Source organism: Amia ocellicauda, chromosome 3, assembly GCF_036373705.1.
Source record: "Amia ocellicauda isolate fAmiCal2 chromosome 3, fAmiCal2.hap1, whole genome shotgun sequence".
Lineage (NCBI taxonomy): Eukaryota > Metazoa > Chordata > Actinopteri > Amiiformes > Amiidae > Amia > Amia ocellicauda.
The window spans coordinates 5,462,181-5,482,394 of NC_089852.1; the positions used below are offsets into that span (position 1 = coordinate 5,462,181).

General features: G+C 39.7%; 1 protein-coding gene across 1 annotated transcript in view; it reads left to right on the forward strand.

The window, feature by feature from the left end:
- Positions 1-20,214, forward strand: part of poc1a (POC1 centriolar protein A) — a 59,313-nt gene that overhangs the window by 24,341 nt on the left and 14,758 nt on the right. The window contains exons 8-9 of the mRNA XM_066697875.1: positions 3,510-3,578; positions 5,803-5,943. Coding sequence (XP_066553972.1) covers positions 3,510-3,578; positions 5,803-5,943 — 210 coding nt within the window. The remainder of the gene's footprint in view (positions 1-3,509; positions 3,579-5,802; positions 5,944-20,214) is intronic.

The window sequence follows — 20,214 nt, forward strand, 5'->3', positions numbered from 1 at the left end:
ATTTTAAATATTAGATCATCAGTCTTCGCTTCCACTGTTGCCCATTTGAGTAGATCCGTTAATAAATATAAAATTAGATGTATTAAAATATTAGATCAGTCTGTTCTACTGCTATGGGTTGTTTGAGAAATAAACATAGGTCAGTCCCCTGGACACTCCCCCGAACCGCCCCCCCCCACACACACACACAAACCCACACTGTCAGCTACGTCTGAGGTGTGAAACCCAAATATTTTGGCCACCAGCCTCCACTGAGTAAATGGCCGATCTTTCTTTTTCATTCTTCAAGGCGTTCAAGCATTTGATGGATTTAGTGCAGGTGGAAAAAAATTCAGAATGAAGTTTCAAATCTACATAATTCACTTTTCTCAAATCAGTTATCTTTCAAATAATTATTAAACAGTTAATTATTTAATTTGAGCTGCCCGGAGCAGAGCACCACATTTCTGCACCAAATCCCTGATAACACCTACTGGATCCAGGCCTCCGGGTTCAGACTTTGGCCACCACCGGCTTTCATGACTCAGATGTGTAGCAGCTCATGTTTGTGAAACAGATAATATTGTCAGTATCAAGAACTGTTAACAATGAGACAAGGCTGCATGAGCACAACTGAATTGTGTCTGTAAGTCTTCCCTGTGTAAAGGCTGTTACGTTGGCTTAATCCTTGGAAATTTGAATTTGAATTAGCCTGGATGACACAAGCAGTTAATTTTCTTTCCCTAAGACTTGTATACAATTATCGACTGGATTAAATATGTACATACATACATGCATATCTCAATAAATAAAAATGCTTACTTCAAAAGCATAGAGTAATTTTTTATGTTTGTGATCCCTGTAATTTGGAAAGGAGGACTGGAAGCGAAACCGAGTAAGAGTTTTGAAGAGACGAGTTTCATTTTGCTAATTAGTTTCTACTTCAAATCCAGTTGGATTTGGGAGCATATCTATTTGGATGTCTTTGGAACAGACAGAGGTCCATTAATAATTAAAGTACCCAACATCGATTCCACCCAGGTTTACCCTTTATTCCACTATATATTATAATCTATCTTGTCTCTTTTTCTCTCATATTAAAGGCTAACTAAGGCTGGTCTGAATTCAGTGTTGGTTGTCTTCAAATTGAGCATAGCAGAGTTTCAGACTCAGACACCCTTAAGACGAGACAAAGGATGCTAACCCAAGTGTTGCCGCCAAATCTGATTATAATTTTGGCCTGCCTGTGGTAAATCCACTCCGTGCCCTGATTCTTTTTTGGCTCCGTTGTGCCCCTGCCTGCTTTGCCTCGCGAGCTGTCTCAGGCTGCGGTCGGGCTGTGGTTTGGTGGATGCTGGCACTAAATGGCTGTGTCTGTCTGTAACACCAGAGATGGCTTCCCTTCACAGAGCGATCCTGGTGTGCCAGTTCATTATTTCCACACATAAAAGCGCTGGGTACTTACTACTACTAATGTGTGGTGGTCTTATTGTAGCCTGTGCTTCAGGACCCTCATTACACCAGCTCAGATGGATATGTTTCTGAAAGAGATGGAATTAGCATTCACCCACCTATTGAGCCGCACGGGTGCAGGATGCCTCGGTCCAGATTGCGACTGAATGCGCTCACTTCCAAAGTACGTAGAGTAGGATCTGTGTTTTAAAAATCCGACACTTGATTAAATAAAACTAGCCATAAAAAAAGTAACCATAGCAACTATTAAAATAGAGAATCCTGGTCTTTGTTTGCATCTACGGCTGTACGCTTCTGAAAGTAAACACTGAAGATTTTTTTGAGCATGGCTTGCTTGTTTTTTCGGGCCTGTGACACTTTCTTGGGATTGCTTTTAAGACTAGAGGAATATCTTAAGGGAATTACATTTTTTTAGATCCATTTCTGGGTTGTTACTCCTTGTTGTCTACATTGTAAGCTAATATCGTCCCTGCTCTGTCGTGCTGTTGTTATTACGAATGACTCACTAGCTCAGCAGAAACACCAGAGTGGCAATCGACCCCCCCCACCCCCAAATTATCCCGGTGGTCTTATTTTGACATGCTGACTGTTGCGTACGCCAGCGTCCAAAATGGTCTTTATTTTAAATGCGTTTGTTTGTCTGTTATTTTTCAAAGGACCCATTATTTAATAGTTGTTTTTGTTTGTTTCTTTGCCCATAATTGCAAAGTGAATTGAGAGTGTTGATTTCAATATATGCTTGGAGCTGCCACACAAGTAGACTCACTGGAATTGTCTGAAAATGTGAATGTGGGTTTGGAATGTTTTCATGTGTAATCTGAATGTTTGTCCTCGTTCAGTACTTAACTGTTAAATAGCCTGCCATCGGGAGTCTCTCTTTCATTCTTTCAGCGATTGCCTCTCGCTCTGAGACCAGTTCCTGTTTAATTTTTCCTTTGCCCTGAGAGTAGTGCGAAGCTCAGTCTTTATTTTGTGTTCCTATGTGAACTGCCCAGACATTGCTTTAAAAATATGTAAATTAACAATTCATAAGAGAACAACCAACTCTAGCAATGGGAATATTGTACATTTTTCCCATGTTGGACAAGCAAACCTGATCTGAAGTGACTTGTAGAAGGTGAATGAGGAGAAATTCTGCTGGCTTACACTGCAGTGATGCTTATAGGCCCAAATGTTTTGCGAATGGTCTGGTGTCACACTTACTTTCTTCTCCCAATCACTGCTCTGAGAACCAGAAAATAAAATTACACTGGAAATAGAAATTAAAGTAAGAGATAAAATAATAGGAGAATGATGATGATGTGTCCTGAAAATCAAGAACAAAACTATACACTATGTGACAATTACGATTGTGGAAATTACAACAGATCAAGCATTTCCTTGGCTGAACACTGTAAGGTAGATATTTCCCAGCATTAAACAAATACGTTACAAAAGTTACAAAATGCACAGATAATTTTTCTGAATGACAGCCTATTATTATCCTTCACTTACTATCCAAACTATTAAATATTTCGCTATATAACTATTCAGTATAGCTGAGGTATCTTCTTTGAATATACTGTCTGCACTTGGCAGTGTTGTGTCATTGTTCATGAACAATACTAGATCATACATCAGAGAGATGTGAGTATGTATAAGGCTGTAAATACATGAATTCTGTTCTATTTAAAATTGCTGTTCAAGTCCTTCTGATTGTAAGAGGAATCTCGAGAGCCTGTGTGTGTGACGGCATGGCATGCAATGAAAGCTTTTTTCCACGGTGTTTTGTCGTGGCAGTTGTTCTGATAATTCTGTTTTGTGGTTTATGGTTTAGGATTAAAACTAAAAACAAAAACAAAAAAGATTGCACTTTATGTAATACATTGCTAATATGAAATGTTTGTTTTTGATGTGATGATTTTTAATTTGCTTTGGAATAGGAAAGAGACATGTTGGTGCTTAGTGGTAAAAATAGTCTACGGTCAGTGCTTGAAAAAACATTTGTTAACTCTCTCCGTGTGCTGTGTGTGTGTGCTGTTAATGTGTGCTGTTAATGTGTGCTGTTTGTGTTTCAGGGCCCAGCGACGTGTGTGGCCTTCTCAAGGGCCGGGGATTACTTTGCTTCAGGTGGCTCCGATGAACAGGTGACTCTTTGTTTTCTGAACTCCACGTTGAGGCGGCCACAGTGGGGTCATGAGTAATGAGCTGAGCAAAGGCCTCGCTGTTCATTTAAAAAAAAAAAAGCTAAAAAACCCCAATGTGCTAGCACTGACAGCTGGCCTCTTATAGCCCATTTCCAGTCATTTCGAACTGCAGCTTGTGGACACCTCCAGTTGCCAGTGACCCTGAGCTGCTTTGAAAAGCTGCTTTTCAGTCCGGTCTGGAGAATTCTGTTGTGGGTGGTCCCAGCACAGAAAAGACACGGAGCCAGTGGGATTTCTGTTTCTACGAGTGAGCCATTAATAAGAGAACGTATCTCAACATATGAACAGTGTGAATAATGTATATCCGGCTACATTGGCGTAGGGTACGCATCCCCGCCAATATTGGCAGCGCCCCCCACAGTTCTGAAACGAAATTACATATCAACACCTGATTAATTAATAAAAACAAAATGTTTGTTTTGTTTTTATAACTAGTGCAACAACTATGACACTTCAATACTAAGGTACTTAGAAAAAAAGACAAACGTTTAAAGATTGATAGAACTGGAAACAGTGTATGAGTGCGATTGGGCCAGTTTTTTAATTCCTTGGTGGCATGTTTCTTTCTTGCTTTACTAGTCTTTTTTCCTTTTCATTGGTGGAAGAGGTGGTATTTAGATGGAAAAATAAAAAAACAGGTGTGATGAAGTCTGGCTTCACTTATTATGCACACATGGTCTTATTTGGTTATGGTATTTCACAGTTGAGCGTTGTTCTGGTGCTATTATTTGCTCGATAAGGCGCTTGCTGTGTAACACTTCGAGGCTTGCCTGGAAGTGATATGAAGATTACTCCACGTCCACGCCACTGTGCATCGAAGACGAGTCATGTCTGTCTGTTATTCCTCACCAGATGATTAAGCCCCAGTGGTTACCGGGCCAAAAGATGTCTCGCTCAGCCCATTGAGAGAAGTGGTTGTTAAAACAAACAAAGAATAAACCAGGCAATTGAAGAAAGAGAATGGTCTCTCCTCGCAGGCCTGTCTTTAATTCCCACATTCCAGCGCTCTGAGCCAGCATTTCACGCGTGTCCAGAGGCCAGAGAGAGAGCGCCCTGTTTGAGTTATAAGGTCAGCTCAGGCCTGACTGCCTCACTGTGAAAGAATTTGTTCCATAGATCGAATAAACCTCAGGCCGGTGGATGGTGAGTGAGATGGTGAGTCGAGTACCTGTCGGCCCTGTTTGCACAGTACTCTTCTTGTTGAAAGATAAATGGGGCTCAGCTTCTTAATTTTTGGCAGCGGCCTCTCTAGCTATTCTTAAATGGGAGGAAAGCAGCTGTTTTTCAACGTATTTTTCCTTTTTCTTTCTGTCATTGGATGGATGAAAAGAAGTTAATATAGCAAGAATCTGAAGACACTAGCTTTGGGATTCTCACTCGAGTGAACGTTGCTGTTTTCCCCTGTGTATGAGTTGTAGCCACAGTACTACCATCCGTCTCGTATACCGATTTACAGTGCAGTGCGTTTTTAAGTTGTGGATTAAAAGGTCGTATTGAATCTTACTGCAGGTTCAGTTGTTCATTTTGAATCCATTCTCTCCCCAAACATTTATTTGAGTTTAATGAATTACATGAACTGAGGAGATTTCTTCTTTATTCCCTTGGTGCATAGAAACATGAATAATTCTCTCTTAATTGAGAACATGTTCTCCTTCATAAGTTATGAATTTGATTTTATTAAATTAGTACCAGAGCCATAAAGAAATGAAGAGATATAAAATATTATCAATCAAAAAAGCATGTGTTTTTACATTATATTGGTGTGGTTGGCACATGCACACACACACATGTATTAAATCAATTTCTATTTATGTTTATGATTCTTTCCTGGAAAATGAAGTTGTGAATTTAAAGCACATAACCAGTCCAGTAGTAACCAGTCCATAAACACAAAAAAGGAGAGGTTAATTAGTCTTAATGACTTTTCATGATCGATCTAATTAATTAAAAACCGAGGCAAACCAAAATTAATTTATGAATTGAATGTTCTTTATTGCATTCCAAATTCCTTGAACATGGAAATAAACTGATTTTTTCCAAACCAGACAAAGAAAATTGAGTGGTTCTCTATCCAGTTTATGAAGTGCATCATTCTCTTTCTTTGAACAACTGCAAAAGCATATTCTGCCTGTATTCATATGGTGATATCCTTACTTTTCCTCAGGTTATGGTGTGGAAAACTAATTTTGACACTGCAGATTATGGAGAAGTGTTGAGATTGCAGCAAAGGGCCACGAGTGTGAATGGGGCCGCGGCTGCTGGGGAGAGCCAGTCAAGGTCATCGGCACAATCGCACCGAGAGGAGGTAAGGACTTGAATTGGCGCCGGAAAGAATTTGAGAAATAAAAAATAAAGAATGTGATGAAAAGGAAGTTTCAGGTCCTCTTCAATGTTCAGATGTGTTATACAGAGGGATCTGGTGTCTCTCTTCTTTGGCTGTTAAGTGTGTAAGCAAAGTTTAATGAGCGAATGTAATGGAACATTTCAATATATATAAATGCCAGTTTCAAGGTATGGGTAAAACCGCTTTGCAAACCATCCTTTAAGTCTGTATTTGTTTTATTTTGTCATAGTCAGTCACATCCAAGAAAATATTGTATCATCACTTTCTTTTTTATTTAAACCTTTCCCTTAACAAAAATTGAGCTTTTTTTAACTTTTAACAATTTCCAAATATCACATTGCTTAACTACATTCTAGAATTAGAATTAAACGCATAGGGATGGAAGGATTTGTACAGTAAGGTTTGTAACTTTAAGGAACAATTCATGGGGAAATTAGATTTGTTAAAGTAGTTTGACTGACACTAGGTTTATACAATTTTTTTCTGTGAATACTTTAGTTTTAAAAGATACCATTAAAAAGTCCATTCATCAAAGATCTAAACCATTATGAGAGGAAAAATTATAATTACACAGTGAATGCTTTAAAGACCAGTCTAAAATAGTATTCTTATCAGATTTTTTAATGTATGTGAAGAGTATTTCAAATCAAAGGGGAGTTAGGTTGTTGTAAAAGACTCTTTCACCAAAGTCTACTATGAAGGGAAGTTTGTCTTTTCCCTAAGTAAAAGGGTTACCTACACATCAGAGCAGCAACGAACAAAAACATTTTATTAAAACACTTTAGCTTGACAGCCTAAAAGGATCTAGTGCATTTAAGACCCCTGGTTGATTCAGTGTATAAAATGTGTTCTACAAGCCCTGTGTGATTTGTTTAATTGTTTTGCCCATCTGTGCCAGTTATGAGGGAGGATTTTGGATAGAGGTTCTTATCGGCTATGAACTGCGTCTAAGCCCACACCATTGCTTTCCGTATGTCATCTGTCACCCGTTGAGAAGTCTGTTTGCTTGCCACACCAGACTATCAGTGTAGCTGAGGTAAAAGATACATTTTCTTATCACAGAATGAATGCTCACAACCTCCCAGGTGGGGTTTTTACCTCAGTGTACCTGACAAAAAGGATCCAGTGCGTTCTTTCTCAGTGTCTGCTATCAGTGTTCCTGTGAAAAGTCTTATTGTATTATGCACCTTAAAGATTCAGATATAGGTATACAAAATATATAACTATATAATCTCTCCGCTTCCCTTCAAAGCTCTGGGATTAAATCTTAATTTGTATCCTTCGTTAAAACATTAGTCACTTTTTTGTCATTTCTAATGTTCCATTCTTTGCAAACATCCTAATCTTCAGTTCATCCAGATATACATTAATTAGCCTGATACCGACATATTGTCCAGATTCATTATTCTTTGTTTTTGAGTGACGCAGTTAGAGAATTGTGAAGGCAGTTCTGGGAGGTAGCCCAGTTAAGCTCGGCTGATGTCTGACAGGACTGGACTGCAGGTGGTTTTGTACAAACAGGATCAGATTTTCTTCCTGCCAGGGTACGATGATGAGTTTCCTTGTCAGAGCTGAATTGAATTGCGATGAAAGGCAGGTGAATGTCCTTAGTTAGGACGATGGATGTACCCTCTCTTGTCCCTGGGATAAGCAACACCTGCCTGCCTGCCTGTCTGTCTGCCAGATTTTCGCATGTGTCTTCAAGCCATTCAACTCCTCTGGACATGAATAAAGATGTGTGATGGTTAATAAGCACCCCTGATTTATTCAAGTATTTCTCATTTGCTCTTGCTGAGAGAGATAACTGTGTAAATCTGTTTTGTCTAGAAATGTTGGGTCTTGTGAGCTGCTACCTATTTATATTTTCTTGGGCATCGGTCAGCTGACTTAGATTTCAAACCATTTAGACCATTTGAATCTTTAAATTGAAAACCGTTAGAGTTAGAAGAAACTCAGACAGACATGTACAGTGTATAATTGTGTGTCAGACACCCTTGACTTTTTGGATGAATTTGTGAACACATAACTGAAGATTATTCCACAGAGTAGCCTACATCTTTAAGGAGAAAGATTATGAAACTTTATGATAGTGTTCATGTCACAGATCTCCACAATTCAAAGTTCAAAGTGGGAACGATAAATATACTCCATTGCTGCTGCCTTTGTATTTATGAAACCTCTCCATAGACCAATAGACAGGATCTTTCAGACCCCTATTGGTCTTCGACCGAAAATTTGAAGACCCCCAGACTAGAGACCATACGTCTCTGTTGCTTGCACAATTCTTGCCCAAGCAATCAATGTATAGTTATTTAAAACGTTGTAACCAAGGCAGTTATTGGGCCTACTCTACCTGTTCTGCCTTGATTTGGAATGTGGAAATATTTAAGCAGAATTTAGAAATATTAATGTATATAAAGTAACTTTGGCTACCTATACAATATGGGATGTAGAATAATTGGCAATGTTACATATTATTACAATGGCTTTACTCTATTGTAATGCATTACACCATGGTTGAGCGATCATTATAAATACATAGTGATATAAATAAAGGCAGTACATGGCATTACACTTCTTTATGATTCAGTAGTTTTCCAATGTCACCTGGTTGCATGTTGTAGCAATTTTAATCAATGGCCAAAAGATTCAGTGTGATTCATCAGCAAAGGATAATACAGATGGATATAATTTGTTGAAGCCCATTCCAGGCTATATACTTAATGAGATAAATAGTTCAGTATGTACAATATTGGGTTACTGTCTTATTTGTTTGTCCCATTTGCAGTCTTCCTTTTATTCTTAATAATATATATATTTTAAATGTCTCCCTAAGGTTGGGTTTTGATCTTTGTCTGTTGAAAAGGTGTTTTCTCATTGCAAGAGCATTTGTGAGAAATTAGTCTGAGGTGCCCTCTTACATAGGTAACTGTGTGGCAATGCGGATATGATGATTAAATGATACTCTTTCCTGAGGGATCATTAAGTGCATTAGTTGTGCATCAGTGCTGCTCCTACGTCTAACGATGCCCGCCTCTGGGTGATGGCCATGCATCACCTGTAGAGCACAGATGATGAAAACCGAAGCTTCCTTCCTTCGTAAGTGACAGCTTCCTCTTTTGAAGATGGTCATGATAAGGTTACATCCTGTTAAAAATAAGCCCATATTTATTTGTTTGTATTTTATGTTTCCTCTTTTTTATACCTTGGCAACTGGTCCTTCACTGTAAACAACAATGTGCGTGCGTGTGTGTATGCATGCGGGTGTGGGGGGTGGTGTATTTTTCTGTAGCAGTGATGAAACCAAGACAGCATGTACTACAGTTGAACTGTAAGTTTAAAATATTTCACTTTACTTCAGAAATCAGGGCCCAGAGCCAAGTCAGTGTGATATTGAAATGTATGTATCATGAATTTTGATTACTACAGTCACTGTTGTTTCTTAAATTACATGTATTTGTGTGGAGAGTGCAATTTTGAAGGGAAATAGGAGTCTACTAACTTTTTATTTTGACAATTTATCAGCAAGTAACCCATTGAAAGTAACAGGGCTTTTTGTTCAGGGTGTCCTGAGAAAGAAAATAAAAATATGTCACTTACATCCCTCCTTACAGCTGTCCGTTTATGTAATAGTTACACATTTTAATTATAACCGAGTGTGAAGCTACCGAGATGCAGCAGGTCTAGAGTTCTTGTGCCGTAATATTGTTTTTACATGAAAACACATCAAATTAAGACAGGAATGAACAAACACTTCAGAACTGCAAATCATGTGACCTTCCTGAAGTTGAATCTCGAGAAGTGGAGCCATCTGGCACAGACCATTATGTAACAGTAGATTTATTCTTAGTTTTTTCTTTTTTTCTTTAAGTTCTGATATGATTCAGACTTACTGTTTTAAATGCTGAGCCTGGGTTCAAGTACGGCCCCATTTTGTTTTGGCTTTTGTCCACTGGAAGGATACCTGTTCGGCTGAGCCAATGCGGAGAATAGACAGTAAGACGATGAAAAGCTAGGCTTGTACTTTTAGTTAAGCACACTTTTAAAATACATGTCGTTTTTAATCCTGTAGAGGCTTCAGTTCATGATGACCTGCCGGCTCCAGAGGGTTTTGTTTTACTGTGTCTTACCAGGTGGGGCTTCTGAAAGGAAAGGTACCAGGTCTACCTCTAGAGGTCATCGGCAAACCTGTCTAATTGGAGATGCATAATGTACCCGAGGGCAGGCCTGCCTTTTTGAACATTGAAACCATCTGTTTGCGCAGCAGGCCTGCTTCATTAGAGCTGGAGTGGGGAGCTCGCTTCGTTAGTAATGAACATCCGGTCCTGAGTGATTCACGGCATAGGCTGCAGCCATACGAGGCTTCGTCTTCCTGACATGCTGTGCCATAAATATGAACCTTATTAGAGCTGCATCTGCCAGACAGTTTCCTGTGTTCTCCATCTAAGTGTCCCCCCGCTGGACTGGGAGAAGGAGATATAAACAGAGCTCCAGTGACACCAGGGAGGCAACACGTGCAGGGCACCCACACAATGGCAAGCTGCCTCTTGGCCCAACATATTTTTTTTAGGTGTTTGTAGTCAATATAGCTCTGATTTTCATAGTGACAAATGGTCGTGTGTAGATCAGTGTGGATGCTTCATATGACTCCTACTGGTATCATTGGGTTGTCCAGAACTTCAACTACTACACACACAGGATAGGCACTTAGGCTGTGTACAAACATAGGAACTTCTGAGTCTAGAAATAATGCCTAATACACACTTTTGCCCCCCCACCAAAGATACAGACACAGGGAAATCTATGTTATTGCTCTTCCAAGTCCCATATCAGAAGAATCATACACTTCTCATACATTTCTCAAACAACGAGGTATTACGGAATATATTGACATCTAACATATGTCTGAGATGGCCTTTAGAAATCAGACCAAACTGATTAGGCTATGAAGAGTTAAATTCGTCAGGGTCTCCTACACCATACTGTGAAGGTCAGTGATTTACTGACAAAAACAACCAAAAAGGTAGTGCATTTTCATGTCAAGAGTGATCATGAGACTGGATTTCATACAAAACATCTGAAGTTACAGGTATTTAGCCAAGAGAATGCATAAGGTGAATAGACCATTAGTGCCGATTAAATATTAAAAACCCTAGTCAAATGTCACAAGGGCTCTTAACCTCCTGCCCCCCCCCAAAAAAAAAAACCCAAAAAAACAGACAAGACGGGACAAGATACAACTGGTGAAGGAACAGGGCAATCAGATCACGTTTTCAGTTTCAGCACTTTACTGCACCAGGTTTCTGGCATCAACACAGGCCCCAAAATGGTTTCACTCAGCACCGTAGAGAGAGCTTTGCATCCGCTGTGAAAACACAAGTGGTGTGAAAGTGGATTCAGTCTTCCTGCGACTCAGATTATAGATCTCAATAACATCAAATGTATTCACTTCAATGTTTTTTCCCCAACGTAGGAAAGGAAATCGATTGTTCTAGGATGGTATTCGAGATAAAATCAGTATGAGGAGCTGTAAAAATTTAATAAAAGCTGGGAATTATGTACTGTAATTATTAATGTTATGTTTATTAATAATGTTATTATTGTTATTGTTATTGGGCGGCACGTTGCAGCAGTGATTAGCGCTGCTGCCTAGAAACCCCTGGGACTGTGATTTGATTCTAGCGTGAATATCTGCCTGTGTGGAGATTGTGTGTCCTCCCTGTGTCAGGGTTTCTGCCAGCTGCTCCAGTTTCCTCCCAGAATTCAAAGCTGCTCAGGTAGATGGTTTGCTCTTAATTGTCCTGTATTTGTTTGAGTGTGGCGTGTATGTTAGTGTTGCCCTGGGATGGACTGGTGTCCCGTCTAGGGTGTATCGGCTCCCTGTGACCCTGTGTTGGATGAAGTATGACTGACTGATTAATTTAGGCCAATATCTAGGGCATTTCTTGAGAGACGGGCACTTTTTGTGAGTGATGAGAGAGTAATTTGCTGTCTTATGCAAGGTGGCTCATTATATTTACAACACTGTGCCTGGCGCTTTCATAACCTCCATCGAGTTGCAATCATTGGCCTGTCTAATAGCTTCTAATAGATTTCTTACATTAGTAAGGTATAATTACAGCCATTTGAAGTGTATGTTGAGGTCATTACACGGGCAGCCCTTCCCTGTTGCCCGAGACAATTTCAAGTCATATCAGGGGTCAGCCTGGAATGACTAATCAAATTGCTTCCTGGGCATTGTTAAAGGTGTATAGGGTAAAGCCTCCTACAAAACTGATTACTGATAGTAAAATAAGTCCAAGGCTTGCTTCGTATGAAATAGTTTGGGCTATAGCTCATAGAGCGCCAATTAGAGCATATTTTGAATTTGAGGCTCAGCCAGAATATAAGCTATAAACTAGAATATACAGCCAGGCTGGATAATGCTAGAATAAATAAAATTCCTAAATTTACATCGATGACTGGGTATGGCAGAGGTAGTGGTGCTCAGAGGGCTAAGGCTAGTGTAAGGGCGAGAATGGGGGTGGCTAGAAATAGTAGGGGGGAGGCGGTGGATGGTCGCACGGGCTCTTTAAAAAACAGTTTTAGTCCGTCTACAATTGGTTGAAGAAGTCCGTAGGAGCCTACGATGTTTGGCCTTTTTTGTAGTTCGTAGTTGAACGTTGCATTCAATGATGTCCTATGGTATTAATCAGCTCTTTCTTCACATACAGCAGAGGTAAATATGTTTGCTGCCAGTTGCTAAGGAGTTTGTGTATGACAAGCCAGAGAGAACGCATTCAGTGTGATGGTAGATGAGAATAACTAGGTTAATTGTCCCATGTGGCGAGCCTGATTGTTACACAGACTTCTATCATCCCATAATAAGACATATGGGGTTTTTCTGGAGTGTGAACCCATTACTAAATATTCCAACCAGCTTTTTGCAGTGTTGCTGTTTAAATAATCAGTTCAAAAAGTTTATGAAGGATCAGTCAGTCCTTGATGTGCAAATGTATATATTTTTTCCTTTTCTCTGTTGGGCATTGTAGACAAATGTGATTTTCATGGCAGATCAGAAGCTCATTGCGTTTAGAGTGTCAATGCTGTGCAAAAAAGGCGTATTTGTGTATCCCAGTGGAGCCTGTCTTATAAATGTAATAAACGAATATCCACAGATCTTCTTCAATCATTAGTGACACCAAAGGCTGCCAGTGAATACACTGTGGTTATGAAGATCTAATGGATACATGAGTCTTTTGGATACAGATCGGCAGCTTATGTGAGGGTAGAACGTTGGTAGCGGTGATGTTATGACATCACGGGTCATGGGGCCTTTCCGATTCCAAAATGTCAGATTGTTGAACTGATGCGCTTATAAACCTTTTGACTCCCAAGCTTGGGAGAATTTGAAATGAGACACCAAAGAAATCTCTCTCTAAGACTAGCTTTCACCAGATCTAACAGGGAAATGTCTACACTTACTTCCTGAGTTATTTGGAACAGCACTGATGTATGTGCAGGGAAAGGCTTTTTGAATCATTAAAAATGAATGTGTAATAATCGCCATGCTTCCATGTCTAATACATTCTCTAAATGCAGCACATTCCAGCAGTGCAAGTAATTGGTTACACAATATGCTGTGTAATTTAATAAATCGCCACAACCATTTGAGTGTATAACCGGACACTGTCATTAATTAAAACCTATTGCTGCCTGTTGACATTTTATGTTAATACTTCAGACCTTATTTGGCATTAAAATTTCAAAAGCGGACAAGTCTGGCCTTAATTTCCAAAGGAAAACCCTCAGCAGTATGTCTGACGTTTGGAAGGAGCAGCTTGACAGAATGATAAAACTGTACATGTGCTACGAACTCAACAGGAGAAGGTTAAGCTCTGTTCACACACGCATATTTCTGAGAGAGTACAGCCTGTAAGATACACAGATTTGTCTCCTTGCTCTTAATGTTTTTTTATTTCTTTTTGGAGATCTGTTTTGGCTCAGTATAATTATTTGTGTTAGGAATTCTATGATTGAAACAAAAAGCTAACTAATAGAGTGAGTATACTGAGCTGTATGGAAACTTAAACTTTGTATAGGAAGTTCAAAAGCTGTTACGCACTTGTTTCCAGTAAGAGCCCAAACATTTACTTGCAGAAATATTTGTTTTTACAATGTTAGGTCATTCACGTCTTTGGAAGAAACGTGTTTGCTTTGTCACTCTCTTTGTGCGTCCCATTTTTGGGGGGCTCAGACTTTGATAACAATTTCAGTTCAGTCATACACTTCATCTCTTCTGCTTCTCAAAAGGGTGAAATATATGTATTTTATTGCTTATTGGACATTCTTATGTGCGACATACAAATACATCTGTACTGTTAGTATAATATATGAATTTAGTTTTTTTCCCCTGCAGACATGAAGTGTGAAAAACATGACTTATGTCACCTCCTGTCTCCTGTAACATTGACCCCAATGTTCAGTATATAGCTGGTAATGGACATTATTTTGAATTCCTGTTAGAATAAGCTCTGAAAAGTGTTTTAGACCATTCTTCAAATAAAATATACATGCATACTTTGCCAGTTAAAGAAATATACCAGATAACTCTCCCTCTGTAGGGCTCCAATTAGACTCACCACAAACCTGTTCAGTTTCCAACTTGCATGACTTAATATGACCCTTCATACCAGCCCAGGGGCTCTGTAGTACAGATTTCTGATTTCAGGATGAATGATTTAAAATTAACCTGTGTTTGGACTTTGAGTATTTGTTCATCTCTGTTTGTCAGTGATTTATTAATAAGACTCCGCTGCCTACCAAATCAATTTTATGCTCAGATTCAATTATCCTATTCTGTCTTGGTACTTATAAGAAAAAGTAGCTGGATCGGTATCCCTTTATGAATATCCTGAAGTCAGACTATTACTCTCAATATCTACTATTGCCAATTTATCTCACTTTATTATTTATTTATGTCACACAGATCAGAGTTTAGGTTAAGTAAAAATTATGTTTATATATATTTTTTGAATTTGTGATTTAGGTTTGGGGGCGCAGTGTGTCAAAGATTCCTAATAATATTTGCTTGTAAGGTCAATTACAGTATGTCCATATATGTTTTAAATGGAACAGGTAGATTATTCTGAGTCATGGAAATGCTGAAGGAGCTGAACTTTTAGCAAAATCTGAGTTATTGCACCAGCTCTTCTAATGGCTGCACTGCCTATATTCTTCTTTTGGTTGACAGACATTGTAATAGTGTTTATAAGCTAAATACAAACCAGGATTTCAGTTTAATCAGATGGTGTAATCGTCCCCAAGCTTAGAAATGTCTATATTTTTCTTAACTAAATATCCCATCTCTATGGGAACAATGGTTGTGGCCCTTTTGACTGTTATCACATCTGTATTTGGTGATTGCTGTTTTCTAACTCTGATGTTGTTGCATATGGAAAACGTTTCGGTCAGATAATGATTGCACAAGCTGCTCTAACCATGTCAGAAAGTTCCTTCCATTTTCTCAGTAACCAAAGCACAAGAGTGTGTTCAGTGGAATTTAAAAACCGCACGCTGTCGTTACAAGCATGAGGAAAGTGTGGCAGCTTACAGTTCAAGACAAGTATCTTTTTCAAAGTACAGCCGTGTTTCTCTTTTCTTGAGAGAGTTCCTTCATTTCTTATCAAATGCCTTCTTGAATGGAATCAGCAGAAAATCCTCTTCAAACTTGAAGTGCAAGTGTATTAATAGAAGAAAAGAAAATCATCATCATGAAATCAGGGGCAAGATGTAACAAAATCAAGTACAAATATTGGGAACCAAAGACCTGTCTAGGGTAGAGAAACAGTTCCTTCAGAAAATAGGTGTGTGTGTGTGTGTGTGTGGGAAAAAATCCATTCTTTAATAATGTGAATTTAACAGGGTGCTGGCGAAAATGTGCAGTTACCTGGCAATGCAGGCTTTCCCCTGGATGCTATTTTATTTAACGATTCGTATTCATTATTAATAAGGCGCCTTTTATCCCAGTTTGTTCTAGAAGTCTCGGGGTAACATTCACGTGTTCCAGCCCGCACATCTCCATTGCGCACGCATTTGCTCTTGAAGGATCTGAGCTTTCGTTTATCGAATATCCTTTATTCCCTAAGAAGAGACATGCTACAAAATAAATTAATTTCAGACAGTTTTTTAACAGTGAACTTTACGATATCCCTTCTTGTGCCCCTTGGTATGCCTTGATTTAGAAAGCAAGAGAGAGGACTGGCAGACTCATGCTTGGCAGGGAGCAGAAACAATGCTATTGATTACTAAACATCCAACTGGGTCGGGGGGGAGGGGGCAGCTTCTATCGGAGACTATGGTATGTGTCATTACTCGAGTATTGTTTTAGTTAAATCGGTAATAAAATATGAAAAGTGGAGCATTTTAATGTGTATAGTGGCCTAAAGCCTACACATCTGGAAACCTTTCTGATTCAGAGTGTATAAGTCTCCCCCCCGTTCTAAAGCTTGGCATTCGAGAGCTATAAAATAGGGTTGGAAGGCTTGACTCCATTAACTGCCGAAACATTTTTATTTTTTCCCCCACTCACTTTTTGTACAAACTTACTTGAGGTTTAAATGCATAATCTAAGAAACTCCATAGTAAATTGCAGAAGGGGCTTTTAAAAAAAAAAAAAAATATATATATATATATATATATATATATGTGAATGTAAATGAGACTGCCGTTATCCTCAGGCTTTGATGGCAGTGGAATAAGGTGGTTTTATGCAACCGTAATTCACGTGCACAGCTGGCCTAATATCTCCGTCTTTGATAGAGTAATTCCACTGCCACGGAGTTCGATTCATTGTGTGTGAGATTGTTAATGTCCAACTTCCCTCTCAAAACACTGGGAGGAATTAAAAAAGGCCTCTATAGAAAGATACTTTAAAACCTGTGTGAAGCCTTTTAATTTTTTCCTCCATCTCCAGTATTTATACAAAAGCCAAAAGAAATAGACAGAGAGAGAGTGTGGAGGGGGATGGAACGAGAATAAAAATAACGATGATAGTCATTAAAAAAAAAAAAGAAAGGGAAGGAAAATTTCCATGGGCTTGTGTAACACAGCCGAGCTAAAAAAAAGATGTACATTTTCAGGGGGGCCCCCGTGGTGCAAAATGTCGAAAATCATTAGAGACACGAGGAAACATGAAGAAGAAAGGAGCCACGGAGCTCTCAATTTACAATTCAACCGTGAGAGCACGAGAGGGATCTTCTGAGCCATTACCGCACATCTGTTTAGCCTCGTCACACTGAACACCGTGTGAAAGCACCGCAGCTCCAGCCCTAATTCCATACCTCGGCTAGGCCTTTCGATCGTGGGTCTCTGCCGCCCGTGCCCCAGTGAGGCGTGTGGAGAATGAGTGGAACTGGGTGAGCTCCATTGATCTGATATGCCAGGTACTTGAGGGGCCCGCGCTCCCTGCGGTCAGCATCATTCTCCAGGGACCAGCCTCTGTTTCAGCTTTCTGCCAAGCCCAGTGCTTCACTGTTTCCTTAAAAAAAAAAAAAGAAAAAACCTTCTCTGGGCTTTCACACACCACCATTAATCGTCTAACCTTTTGTACGCTGCTGCTGCTGCTGCTGCTGCTGCTGCTGAGATGACTTTGATTTTAGGTTTCAAAAAGAATTGACTGTTCTATCCTGTGTCATTTAGCAGCTGTTGATGAATTGCATCAACATTGACTTCCCCTTGTGTGTTTATCAAACTGTTATTGAAAGGATCCTTGGGTACGGCACACACGGAGAGCATCGAGAATCTGCCCACTGAGCCTTATTTCCTCGCTCCCAAGAGAGACGATGGTTCAGCAAGTTGGCAGAGGTGGTAGTTTTCATGCTTAGATCTGGCTATCATGCTTTTTAAAGTCCTTATAAAGTTCTTATACCCACCACCACCCTCCCCCCCACCCGAAGAGCCTTTGCTGCCTTCCTGTCTCGAACACCCACTGCAGACAGAGCGAATGTGCCAACAGTCATATTGATAACTGAGCGGAGAAAGAAAGGAGAAAAGGTTGCCGACTGCGACATCAAAGGGGGGGGGGGGCACACTCAGCCAGATACGGGACCTGAAACACAATCTTTGTTCTTCCAGTTCCGATAAGGGAATAGGCAGCATCGAAAGAGTCGGCCTTCAGCTGTCATTCAAGCCAGTGTCTGAAGACAGGACTGGAGACAAAGGGAGTCATTATCTTCTAGCCCACTTTCATGTGTTCTGGAGAATGGAGATCGAACACACATTCCTCCTGCCTTTACTATAACCTTACCATTTCTGAGGACGGTTCTACATTTCTGCCATACATGTCATGAATCCATTTTTCCCTCATACCCTGTTTATCTACCCCTATACAGCGGTGAAAATCTCAGTATTTCCTTGCTGTGCGTGTCTCTGTTTTTTTTAATTTTTTTATATTATTTCCATTCTCTAAAGGGGTTGTGGTTTGTGATCTTGGAGACCCACGTCCTTTTAATTAGCCCCTTAGCCTCCTGTTTCAGTTTAAATGGCCCTTACGGTATCGCAACCTTTATGATGGTCCATTATCCACTTCAGAACCGAGCGCAGGTCTGCCCAGCTGTATCTCGGGAAGCAGAGCAAGATCAAGGGCAGTACACTGCTGTAACATATAGATTGATGATTTCTTGCACTTTTTTCCGGGAAAACTATACGTCTCCACGTGATTACTGAAACACCCATATGGTGTAAACGTGGCTTCTGTGAGCCTCTTTCTTCTGCCTCTTCAGAGCAGGTGCTTTCCCCTGTGGACTGACCATTTAAAAGTTGGACTCGCATCAATCGTTCCCATCAAATGTAATTTATGTTCCACCTTTTACACAAGAATATCTCATAATGCATTAAACACCAGAGAAAATTGCCAATGTGTTAAAGGCCACTGGTGTAAGATGCTCATTCTGATTCACATAATTAGTCAATTTGAGCATTACAAAGTCCTTTCTGACCAACATGCCTGTTTCATCCTTTACCAGTGTATAGACATACATCCACTGGTACATGGGGAACACACACACACACACACACACACACACACACACACACACACATATGGTGTGTCTTTCTTTGGTTCGACTTTGTGCTTCATTACATGGTTTTGTATGCAAGGAGGCATTGATAGCTCTGTCAAGCTAGTGCAATTCAAAGTTTCATCAGGGCCTCAGGAAATTTTCCACTGTTGGTTTTTCCAGTCCAGGTGATTCATGGAGGCTGTTTAATCACAGCGTAAGTCTTTCTGAATCAGACGGTGTAAATGAGCATATGTGTAAGCAGCTGCTTTATTGCTCTGCTGCAAATAGCTCGTCTCTTCAGCAAGAGTTAATTTCACCTTGGTATGTTTTTTTTTTTTTTGCTCTGCCCTAGCTCAGGGACTTTATTTTTTCTTTTTCTTTCTCTTCTTCTTCTCTCCCTCTCCATCCCCATACATTCAGGTTGTGCCATGTAATTTATCACCCAATACGTATGTAATATCCGAAGGAGTTGTGTCTGTTTTACGCTTGTTTTTTGTTTGTTTGTTGTTTAATCTAATTGGAGGCTATGCTGAACTTCTTCATCTCTTCATCACTTTAAGTTAAAACCCTGTGCACTCATTTATTTTTAAAGGAACACAAACCAACTTCTTACATGAGCATAAAAGTGTTCAGTTTAAGCCTCACAGTGTAGTATGTGGAGATGTACAGTGAGGGAAAAAAGTATTTGATCCCCTGCTGATTTTGTACGTTTGCCCACTGACAAAGAAATGATCAGTCTATAATTTTAATGGTAGGTGTATTTTAACAGTGAAAGACAGAATAACAGCAAAAAAATCCAGAAAAACGCATTTCAAAAAAGTTATACATTGATTTGCATGTTAATGAGGGAAATAAGTATTTGATCCCCTATCAATCAACAAGATTTCTGGCTCCCAGGTGTCTTTTATACAGGTAACGAGCTGAGATTAGGAACATCTCTTAAAGGGGGTGCTCCTAATCTCAGCTCCGTTACCTGTATAAAAGACACCTGTCCACAGAAGCAATCAATCAATCAGATTCCAAACTCTCCACCATGGCCAAGACCAAAGAGCTGTCCAAGGATGTCAGGGACAAGATTGTAGACCTACACAAGGCTGGAATGGGCTACAAGACCATCGCCAAGCAGCTTGGTGAGAAGGTGACAACAGTTGGTGCGATTATTCGCAAATGGAAGAAACACAAAATAACTGTC